At 39.6% G+C, this 12,361-nt stretch overlaps 1 protein-coding gene across 3 annotated transcripts in view; it reads right to left on the reverse strand.

Moving 5' to 3' along the window:
* The window catches only part of LOC122551633 (dipeptidyl peptidase 4-like), an 83,551-nt gene that overhangs the window by 9,651 nt on the left and 61,539 nt on the right, over positions 1-12,361 (reverse strand). For all 3 annotated transcript variants that reach the window (XM_043693869.1, XM_043693870.1, XM_043693871.1), the window contains 2 exons: positions 7,449-7,548; positions 1,438-1,502 (listed from right to left, as the gene is read on the reverse strand). In XM_043693869.1, the coding sequence (XP_043549804.1) occupies positions 1,438-1,502; positions 7,449-7,548 (165 nt within the window). The remainder of the gene's footprint in view (positions 1-1,437; positions 1,503-7,448; positions 7,549-12,361) is intronic.

The raw sequence follows: 12,361 nt of genomic DNA on the forward strand, positions 1-12,361 counted from the left end.
ACTAAGACAAAAATGTTAAAAGAATTACAAAAGGTGCATACGTTTTAAAACATGTTTTTCTTTGACAGAGCGATGCTGAATAAAAAAAATCTCTAGGTTCATTCTAGTAGAAACATATTTAAAGGTAGCCAGAATAGTTTGTGATTTTATGCTAATACACAGGACACAAAATACAGATCTTTTACAAACACATTATAATGATTACACATAATTAAAAATAAATCTGGAACGAGACTTAATATATTTAATTGGGTTGCATATATTAGGACTGAACGGGGGTTGGTTGAGTTTTTAATAAGGGTCACTGGACTCGAAACATTAACTCTGCTTTCTTTCTACAAATTCTGCCTGACCTGCTAAGCTTCTCCAGCAATTTATGATTTTGCAATTAGTTAGCTCAGTTGGCTCAATGGCTTACTTACAGATCGATGCTAACAAGCTGGGTTCAATTCCCAAGTCAGCTGAGGTTACAATGAAAGACTCTCATTCTCAAACTTTGTCTTTGCCTGAGGTGTGGTAAAGCACCACCAGTCAATTCTCTTTAATAAGACAGTAGTCCAATCGTAACTTTACCTTTATATGCACTGAAGCGTAATAGCAAATTTGCCGTTAGTCATCTTAAAAAACAAAGGATTAACTAAATTTGAATAGGAAATTATTCTCTCATTTTCATACGGTCCATCTCCAACTCTTCTCTTCCTTGTCTTCTCCATCTCAATTTTTTGTGATTGCCTTGTTCACAAAAATGAACCACTCCAAAAGATATCTAGATGACACTTCCTCTGCTTCCTGTGAGGAATCCATTCTCCCAGTTTTTCTGTCTCATGTTCTGATGATGGGAACTTCCACAATAGTACGCCTGAAATGTCTTCGGTTTTTCTGAACTAAGGAGATTTTTCTGTCATTCAGTCTCTCCTATCCTTCATCATATCACACACCTTCCTATTGTTCTGACATATCTGCCCATTGCTCAAAGCCTATTACACCTCTGAAATAAAAACAGAAAGCAGCAGCACTCTGAAAGCTCGTGCTTCCAAATAAACCTGCTAGATTATAACCCTAGTGCTGTGTGATTTTTAACTTTGTATTAAATTGATAGACTGAATGATCTACTCCTGTTCCTATGCTTCTAGGTAGTACAACCAATGTGGTCAAGAAGAATGTAGCCTATTTTTGTTTTGGGCTCATTAGTTGATTTTCCATTGCATCCTGTTTGCAACTACAAACTGACAGAAAGACAATATTGGGTTAAATTTTACCTCAACAATGTTGAAAAATTGATTAAATTACATACAAAGATGCTTTTGCACTCATTAGATTTACCCTGTATTGAGGTCAGGAGACAGTAACAATAGACGAATGTAATACCAGCATTTCACTTGATCCTGCGGATTCCCGGTCTGGAGAGTAATAATAAATTCACCCAGTGTGGCTCACCTTGTAGAACTGAAGGTTGTCATTCTCTGTTGGGTAGCCCATGTAACGTTCAGTGTACATACTATCTGTAATGTTTGAGACACAGAGAATGTTCATTCAAAGGATCAGTAAAAGATATACTCAAATTCATGAAAATCAGGTTTCTTCTCTGGATCAGGCCATATCATTTGAATAAACAATTTCAATGCCTATGTTAACTGCCTGTGTATTGTGTTATGCATCTCCTGATTCCTCTGTCATTCATGACAATAGATCTTCATTACATTCTTGATATGGTTATTATTTCTGATACATCTCATTACTCATTGGATCTCAACTTGAAAAATTTAGTGTTCTTGTGGCACAGTGACAGTGTCTCTGGACTAGGAGACCCAAGTTCACATCCCATTTATTCCAGAGGTATGGCATAACATATCTGAACAGGTTAATTTGAAAATATCTATGAAGATATCTCGTTGCAGAGGGTTCAAGGGCAGAATCAATCTTGCGGGAAATAAGGAACAAAAGGGTGTGATTATATTAGTTGGTGATCTGTAGACTAAACCTAAGTGGTGAAATGCATGTAGAGGAACAAATCTGCAGTGAAGTTACAAAGAGATTCAAACAGTACAAAATAACTTTAATTGGGAACTTTAACTACCCCGGTATAGATGGGACAGTATTGGAATTAAATGAGAGAGAGAAAAACATTCCTAGATTGTGTTCAAAAACATTTCCAACAGCAGTATGTGTCTCATACAACTGGAAGGATGCAGTTGGACCTGGTTATAGAGTCATAGAGATGTACAGCATGGAAACAGACCCCTCGGTCCAACCTGTCCATGCCGACCAGATATCCCAACCCAATCTAGTCCCACCTGCCAGCACCCGGCCCATATCCCTCCAAACCCTTCCTATTCATTGTGATTGAATTAAATAAAAATGGGGAATTATCTACAGGGATCACTGAATTATAAGGTTTAGGATGATGATAGAAAACAATAATAAGAAACCCTGAATAAAAATAATTAACTGAGAAGAGCAGAGTTGAACAGGGCAGTGCTGGGTCAGACAGACGTAAGGTTGATGTGAAAAAATGTAACTGAACAATTGGCATTCTTCAAAGAGGAGATGGTTTGAGTACACGCAACGTATATTCACTTGAAAGGGACAGCAAACAAATCCAGAGTTTCCTGAATGAAAAAGAAGATAGGAATTAAAATAAGGCCGTGACGGCATAGTTTGATATGGTGCATGTGGACTTTCAAAGGCATTCAATACAATTTTACACAATAGATTTGTGAGAAAAGTTTCAGGTATCGATTAAAAGGGGAAGTACTTATGTAGATATGAAATTGGCCCATGATAGGAAACAGAAAGCGATGGTCATCGGATACTTTTCACACTGGAGGAAGGTTTGAAATGGATGTTAGCTAGCATAGGTATTGGGTCCTCTGCTTCAAACATATCTATTAATGTATGCAGGAGAAATTTGCAAAGTTTCCAGAGTATGAAATTTGGAAGCATTTTAAACTATGAACATAGTTTTGTGCTCCAACAGGACATAGACAATTTAATGGAGTGTGCAGATAGATGGCAAATGAAGTTTACTGCAAAGTAGTGTGAGGTGAAGCAAATTGATAGAAAGGACATTAACAGATATATAAAATGGGGGTACTTAAGGGATATAGGAGCAGAAGGACCTGCATGTATATGTGCATAGATTACTGAAGGTGGCAGTAGGGCATGTTACCTGGCATAGATATTGGGTCCTCTGCTTCAATTATATCTATTAATGTATGCAGGAGAAATTTGCAAAATTTCCAGAGTATGAAATTTGGAAGCATTATAAACTATGAACATTGATTACTGAAGGTGACATTAGTGAATAGAAGGACCTGCATGTATTTGTGCATAGATTACTGAAGATTACAGGTGGAGACAGCAATTATGAAGCATACAGTATCTTTAGCTTTATTAATAGGGATACAGAGAGTACAAAAGCAAGGAGGTTATACTGAAAGTGAAGAGGACTCTTACAAATACCAGCTGGTGTATTTAGTACAGTTCTGGGCATCAAATTATTGAAAGGATATAAACACATTTGAGAAAATGTAGAAGAGGTTTATAAAAATAGTTTCCTGGATGAAAAACTTTGTTTATGAGGATGGATATAAGATATTAGGACTGTTCTCTGTGGAGAAAAGGCAGCTAAGAGGAAATCTGATAGAAGGTATCAGAACCTTAAGAGGTTTGATAAAGTAGATAAGGAGAAATGGTTTCCACTCATTGTAGTGGACGAGGAAACAGACTTAAAGCAATTTGCAAATGTGATGCAAGAAAAAATGTTTTCACATTTGGATTTGGAATGCACTGATGAGAAATTTGGTAGAAGCAACCAATTGAGGCAATCAAGAGAGCATTATCTCAGTTCAGATAATCATCCGGTGTGTCTGGGAAAAAGGCAAATGTCCCTAGTTATGATTCTCATTGGATAACTGATGCAAGCACAATGGGTCAATTGGTTTTCTTCTGTTACATGACTGTGTGTTCTTCTGAACATAACTGTGTTTTTGTTTGATTGGTTCTTCCAATCATGTTCTTCTTTTGACTTTATACAAACTCAAAACTGTGGTATCAGATTTGTTTATTTGGATAAGAGTGAGAGTTATTAAGAATGTTAAATATTTCTTCAACAGGAGGATAGTTGGGTAAGTTTGTTTGATTTTTTTTTGAGTATTTCAAAAAAATTGCTGGTATTATTCAAAGGGTTTTTGAGCCTGCACATAGTGGACAAATTGCCCCAAATTGCTGACAAGCAGATGGCCTCTGAAAGCCAGATCCCCTTTCATGGCTTTGAACCCTGTCTAATCTCCCTGAGACACCAGGATATAAATCTTTTATTTTCTCACCATTAGATTCCCTCGGAATAACCTTCAGCCTGTGGTCCTCAAGATCCAGAACTTACCAACCAACATCTCCTGGAGACCTGTCACACTTGCCAACATGCCTAATAGATGAGTTTCCAACCCTATTTGCTATCTATCAACTCTTAATGAGCTGATAGTTAGGATATCTTGCGAGTGGGAATACCATGACACGTGCCATGTAACATGGTCACCGCTGCACTTAGAAAAACAGGAAGGAAATTCTCTGCACAAGTCCAGTCATCAATGACTACATTAAAACATATTTTAAATTATCACACACCTTCTAAATATTACACGTCAATTTGGCAACCACTTTTAGACTTTTCTGTCAAAAAGGTTCCTGATTCTAAAGGAGGCACAATAATGGCTCTCTCTGAGGGCCTGTAAAACTAGAGGGCATAATTTTAAGATGAGAAGGGAAAGATTGAAAAGGGACCTGAGGGGTAACTTTTTCATATAGAGGGTGGTTCGTATATGAAATGAACTACCAGAGGAAATGATAGATTCAGGTCATTACAACAGTTAAACTTTTTTGGACAGGCACATGAATAGGAAGGGTTGAGAGGGAGCAAAAACAGAAGTTGCTGGTAAAGCTCAGCAAGGTTGGCAGCATCTGTGCAGAGAATCAGAGTTAACATTTCAGGTCAAGTGACACTTCCTCTGTGTTAACTCTGGATTCTCTCTACAGGTGGGCGGCACGGTGGCACATGTGGGCGGCACGGTGTCACATGGGAGTTGATAGCTAGTTAAACAGGTGTGTTTGGTAACATGCAATGGGAAATCTCTCTAGGAAGCGCAGCAAAATATCCCTCCAAAAAACTCAATGTAACTCAGTGGGCGGCACGGTGGCACAGTGGTTAGCACTGCTGCCTCACAGCGCCAGAGACCCGGGTTCAATTCCCGCCTCAGGCGACTGACTGTGTGGAGTTTGCACATTCTCCCCGTGTCTGCATGGGTTTCCTCCGAGTGCTCCGGTTTCCTCCCACAGTCCAAAGATGTGCAGGTCAGGTGAATTGGCCATGCTAAATTGTCCGTAGTGTTAGGTAAGGGGTAAATGTAGGGGTAGGGGTGGGTTACGCTTCTGCGGGTCAGTGTGGACTTGTTGGGCTGAAGGGCCTGTTTCCACACTGTAAAGTAATCTAATCTAAAAAAAAAAAGGTGCTGCCAGACCTGCTGAGCTTTTCCAGCAATTTCTCTTTTTGTTTCTGATTTAGAACATCTGCAGTCCTTTCGGTTTTTATTCAGGGTTGAGAGGGATATATCCAAATGTACACAAATGGAAACAAAAACAAATTGCTGGAAAAGCTCAGCAGATCTAGCTGCATCTGTGGAGAGAAACGTTTCAAGGAGAATGACTAAGTAAATGGAACTAGGTTAGTTTGGGAAACTTGGTTGGCATGGATAGCTTTGACTGAAAGGTCTGTTTCCATGCTGTATGATTCTATGACTCCACCAAAATTATTGAGTTTGAAATACCCACTCCTTTAATGGTCTGGATTGCAGAGTGGCACTTTCTACCCTCATTCTTATCTTGGGCACATTAATCCTACAAGATGTAACTTGGGTGGAAATCATAGACTTAGACCTCACCAACCATTCTTAGAATCTTAAATCCCTCCTGTCTTTTACACAGATGAAGACATGAAAATCCCAGAACTGAACTGAAATGAAAGAAATATTAATTGGCACATGATTTAAAGGAGAGAGAACTGCACCAGGTTCAATTAAGAAAAGAAGAAGAAAAATAATGAGAGTTTATATTGAGTTTGAGGGTAAATGTTAAGTGACAGAGAAATCTCACTTTACAGTAGCAGCCATGTCATTATGATGTTAATTGAGGGAAGAGAGAAAAGTGCTCGATTGAACTGGGGAGGAAATGATTGAAATTGAATGGAAATGGAAGATCTATGCAGGTTTCAAACAAGTAGAGAAAAAGTGGAAGACCAGATTAAATTACAGATGGAAACCGGGTCCAAAATGAAATGGGAGCTGTGGAATAAGAAAAAGTGCCTTAAAAGAAATAAGTAGGAAAATTGTATTACATTTCTGTGAACTTGCTCAAAGGGAACATGGTGCACGTATGATGTGACTGTGTATATGTTGATGTAGGATAGTTACATTGAGGCTACTTTTCAGAAAAAAATTGCAAGTTGAAATGTTATATCCCATTACTTATACATATTCCAAGATACAAAATGTATCAATTAAAGTATAAAAGTTCTGAAAATTAATAGAATGCATTAGTTAATCATAAAAAATCATATTTTTCAAGGGACTACACGCAGGATTTTAGTTCTGGCTTGAAGAGCTCAATTTGGACAGCAAGTGGGAGTTACAACCATCAGTTGGCTGTGATTTTCTCTGAATTGGCCAATTATTCACTAGCAGGTGGGTTTTCAGAGGTAGAGAACCAATGGAAGGCCCTCCTGGACAGAAGCAGCTCCAGGCAGCTGTGACAGGTAGGGAAGCAGGAGGGTACTTCCGTCTTGAGCTGTCTTTTCTGCAGCTGCAGAGCCACCATTGTAGGGTGACAGTGGACTCCCTTGCACAGAGTAACTTTAGCTTGAATCTGCAGCCCGGTAGGCAGAGGCGGCTGGTGTTGGCAGCTCATATCTTCATGCTCTGACATACCTGAAATTCTGCCCCATAAACTTTTCCCTATGAATGCACTATCAATCTTATGCCTTGAAAATATAGATATTTAATATTTTAAAACTTTCATACACGACATTTCCCAACCGCCCCCCCATCTTAAAAAAAGTTTAAAAGTGCTCGATGTACAGCTCAAAATGCGAATTCATGTAATTACTTGTTTTTGTAAAACATAAGCTTACAATCAGGAATTCTTTTGAAAGATCAGTTTCTGTTAAGTTTGTAGGTTGCAGAAATCTTATCAAAATACACCATCATATTTTCTTATTTGACTAAATCATCCAAGGAAATCGAAAGTGGATTCTTTCTTCAGGACTTACCACTTAGCCAGCTATCACCAGAGAGGTCAGATGTAGATTAGACCACCAGGCACAGGCACAAATTTTAATTGAATATACTTACTGGGTACATTAAAAATTATCAAGATGCTAAAAAAAAATTAGAACATACCATAATATGTCCAGTTAGACACGGGGGCAACTGCAATTCCACATTTAAACACCTTACTGCCAGTTCCAAGTACCATTGATGTGACATATCCTCCATAAGACTGAAAGATGAATGAAAGCAATTGGCCATTTTTCAGTTACCATATATTGATAGGTTGTGTGCAAATGAGACAAAGAATCCTTAGATTTGTCAACGACAAATGAGATGATCAAAACTCTCAAACTGTTCTTAGAGAGCTTGACTGGGTAGATGCAGAGAGGTTGTTCCTCTTTGTGGGGCACAATCTCTGAGTAAAGGGTCACCCACTTAAGACAGACCTGAGGGAATTTTTCTCAGTGGGCAGTGAATCTATGAAATTCTTTACCACAGAGGGCTGTTAAGACTGGATTATCAAGGCTGATTTTAGGCTGATTTTGATAAGTTTCTGATTATTAAGAGAATCAAAGTTATACGGATAAAGCAGGGAAGTGCAGTTGAGGATTATTAGTGTCATCCATCGAATGGTGGAAAAATTCAATGGATTGAATGGCCTACTTCTGCTCCTACAATTGGCAATCTCTGTAATCAAGCTATTTATCTAAGTTTTGCTTTTATAAATGCTAATAGACCTGCTGCATATATCCAAAATGCTGATGTTTTGGTTGTCAAAATGTTGCACTGCTGAGATTTGGGGCAAGTTATTTTTCAAAACAGCTGAGTTTTGATTTCAAGAAGTTCAATTTGGGTGCAACTCCATTTTTTTTTAAGAAGCTGGTGGAAGTCATGGAGGCAGAAAAAAACTTTGGTCTCTGTGGACTAATGCCCCAGTGTTTCTGTTCCTCCAAATCATGGATTGATGCAGAATGACAGCTTTGTAGCTACTTCTTGGACCATTATATTGACTTGAATAATGATATTCTGGGGCCAGATCTCACTTATAACAATCTAGCATTAATAGAAGTGACAAGTAGATCAACATGTCCCTAAGTTATTTTAGTTGGATGACTCAGTTTAAATAGAGTCTCACTCACTCAAACTAGAGAAATTTGGCATGGGACTACATTTGAGAAACTTTATTTGTTAAGAAGCAGATATTTGCAAACTATCCATAAGATTAGTGGGTGGCACGGTGGTTAGCACCGCTGCCTCACAGCGCCAGAGACCTGGGTTCAATTCCTGCCTCAGGTGACTCCCTGTGTGGAGTGTGCACATTCTCCCTGTGTCTGTGTGGGTTTGCTCTGGTTTCCTCCCACAATCCAAAAAAAAAATGTACAGGTCAGGTGAATTGGCCATGCTAAATTGCCTGTAGTGTTAGGTGCAGGGGAATGGGTCTGAGTGGGTTGTGGGTTGGTGTGGACTCGTTGGGCCGAAGGGCCTGTTTCCACACTGTAAGTAAGCTAAAAAAAATTAATTTTGCACTGTAGAATTACATGGAGTCAGAGGACCAGAACCCCAACTTGAATCAAGTACTGACGAGACTTCATGACCCATTTGAAGAAATGGAAAATGTGCTGCATTGCATAAGGGCCTCACTTATCTGAAAATACATCCTTTCGAATTAATAAGATTATAAAAAGTGAGATTAAGCAAATAATGAAGAAGATAGTAATTGATTTTATGAGGACATAGAATGGTGGAATACAGACACATGGCAGATGAAATACAATGCAGAAACATGAAGGATGATACATTTTGTCAGATCAAATAAAAGTGACAAGAAGGGGGTGGCACGGTGGCTTAGTGGTTAGCACTGCTGCCTCACAGCGCCAGGGACCCAGGTTCAATTTCTGCCTCAGATAACTGTGTGTGTGGAGTTTGCACATTCTCCCCGTGTCTGCATGGGTTTCCTCCGGGTGCTCCAGTTTCCTCCCATAGTCCAAAAGATGTGCAGGTCAGGTGAATTGGTCATGCTAAATTGCCCGTAGTGTTAGGTGCATTAGTCAAGGGTAGGGGTCTGGATGGATTACTCTTCAGAAGGTCGGCATGGACTTGTTGGACTTAAGGGCCTGTTTCCATACTGTAGGGGATCTAATCTAATTTAAAAAAAGGGGTAGAAAATAGATACTGACTGGTACAATTTCAAAGAAGGCAAAAGAACAGACAGGCCATGTGTTTGTGCAAGAATTAACAAAACAGTTTACATTTTAAATGAAATCTCACTTTTCATAGCTAAAGACAGACTATAACAGCCAAGGCTTCCCATGGTAGGCTGGTAAGCAAGGTTAGATCACATGGAATACAGGGCGAACTAGCCATTTGGATACAGAACTGGCTTGAAGGGAGACAGAGGTGGTGGAGGAGGGTTGTTTTTCAGACTAGAAGACTGTGACCAGTAGAGGACCACAAGGATCAGTGCTGGGTCCACTACATTTTGTCATTTATATAAATGATTTGGATGTGAATAGTTAGTAAGTTTGCAGATGACACCAAAATTGGACAACAAAATTGGATATAGTGGACAGCGAAGAAGGTTACCTCAGAGTACAACGGGATCTTGATCAGATGGGCCAATGGGCTGAGGAGTGGCAGACAGAGTTTAATTTAGATAAATGCAAAGTGCTGCATTTTGGGAAAGCAAATCCTAGCAGGACTTGTACACTTAATGGCAAGTCCTGGGGAGTGTTGCTGAGCAAAGCAACCTTGGAGTGCAGATTCACAGTTCCTTGAAAGTAGTCATAGGTAGATAGGATAGTGAAGAAGGTGTTTGGTATGCTTTCCTTTATTGGTCAGAGTACAGGAGTTAGGAAGTCGTATTGTGGCTGTGCAGGACGTTGGTTAGATTAGATTACCTACAGAATGGAAACAGGTCCTTCGGCCCAACAAGTCCACACTGACCCTCCGCAGAGTAACCCACCCAGACCCATTCCCCATATGTACCCCTGACTAATGCACTTAACATTATGGGCAATTTAGCATGGCCAATTCACCTAAACTGCATAGCTTTGGATTGTGGGAGGAAACTGGAGCACCCAGAGGAAACCCACACAGACACGGGGAAAATGTGCCAACTCCACACAGACAGTTGCTCAAGGCTGGAATCGAACCCAGGTCCCTGATGCTGTAAGGCAGCAGAGCTAACCACCGAGTTACCATGCTGCCCCAAAAGTTAGGCCACTTTTGGAATATTGAGTGCAATTCTGGTCTCCATTCCAATGTAAGGATGTTGCGAAACTTGAAAGGGTTCAGAAAAGATTTACAAGGATATTGCCAGGGTTGGAGGATTTGAGCTATAAGGAGAGGTTGAATAGGTTGGGGCTGTGTTCCCTGGAGTGTCGCATGCTGAGAGGTGACCTTACAAAGGTTTATAACATCATGAGGGACATGGATAGGATAAATAAACAAGGTCTTTTCCCTGAGGTGTGGGAGTCCAGAACTAGAGGGCATAGGTTTAGGGTGAGAGGGGAAAGATGTAAAAAGGATCTAAAGGTCAACTTTTTCACGCATAGGGTAGTGCGTGTATGAAATGAGCTGCCAAAGGAAGTGGCGGAGACTGGTACAATTGCAGCATTTAAAAAGCATCTGAATGGGTATATGAATAGGATAGGTTTAGTGGGATATGGGCCAAGTGCTGGCAAATGGGACTTAATTAGGCTGGGATGGACGAATTACATCAAAGGGTCTGTTTCTATGTGGTACATCTTTAGGATTCCATGACTATAAACTGTGTTAAGCTTATACAAAACATTCATTTGGCCCTAGCTGCAGCAATGTTCTTCTCAGCTTTAGTCATGCAGCGATCTGCAAGCCCAAAGCAAGGCTTGCATGAGGCAGCTTTTAACATCTCGTTATGCAGGGGAGGACAAAACAAAAATCTGGGGCTTCATAATTAACTGGCCTGCACACTCACAAATACGTTAAGGTGGAGATTCATGTCTAATTCTGGACATCAGACGTTTGAAAGAAATTGAAGTCTTTGGATAGTGCACAGAAGAGGTATTACTAGAATGGTTCCAGTGATGAGAGATTGCAGCGAGACCAAGAAACTGGAGTAACTTCAGCTGCCCTCCTTATAGTGAAGTAGAGGTTCAGTGATTTTAAAATCGTGATGATTTCGAAAGAGCATATCAAGACAAACTCTGTCCAATGGCTGCAGAGTTGAAAATAACAGGTCACAGATTTGAGGTGACTATCAGAGGAATCAGGGGTACAGGAGCAAAGGTGTTTAACATAGTAAGTGTGTAGTATTTGGAACTCACTGCTTGATAGATAGGTGCATATCGATTCAATAATAGCACTAAAAATAGAATGGGATAAAAATTGACATTTAAGGTGGAAAAAAAATTTGGACATAAAGAAAGACTGGCAAACGGAACTAACTCAAATGCTTTTTGAAAGAGGCAGTGTAAAAGGATAGGCCAAATAATCATCTTCTGTGGAGAGAGACGGGTTATTGTTTCAGGTCAATAACATTTTTATCAGAATAACGTGTTCTATTATGAGGTCATTGACCTGAGCCATTAACTCTGTTTCTCTCCACAGCTGATAAATGATGTGCTGAACCTCTCCATTGTGCTTTGATCTTATTTCACAGTTCCAGTATTTTGCTTTGGTCGCCTTCTGTGTCACACTTCAATTCTGTGAATGTTTTGTCCAAAATTAATGTGCTTCCTTCATAACAGGAGCTAACAATGTAAAATAAATGCAAAAGCAATATGTATACCCTATTCCAGTAACCTCCAAATTAATCTAACTTAACAGCTTTCTTTTGGAATGTAATAAAATTTAGAACAGTATTTTGTTAAACTAGTGATAATGTTTTCACAAGTAGCTGCAATGTCTAATATGCCTTGGTGTTACGTTATTCAGGAAAGGTACAGGTTGCATCATCCCTATTCAGTGTTAAATTAACTGATTTTGTCGAGTCACATTTGGTACATTAAAATGGCAGGTGGCCTCCAGCAGAAAAAAAAAGCAGGAGCGTGGCACTGGGAAAG

This window comes from Chiloscyllium plagiosum, chromosome 7 (assembly GCF_004010195.1).
Source record: "Chiloscyllium plagiosum isolate BGI_BamShark_2017 chromosome 7, ASM401019v2, whole genome shotgun sequence".
NCBI classification, from domain to species: Eukaryota; Metazoa; Chordata; class Chondrichthyes; order Orectolobiformes; family Hemiscylliidae; genus Chiloscyllium; species Chiloscyllium plagiosum.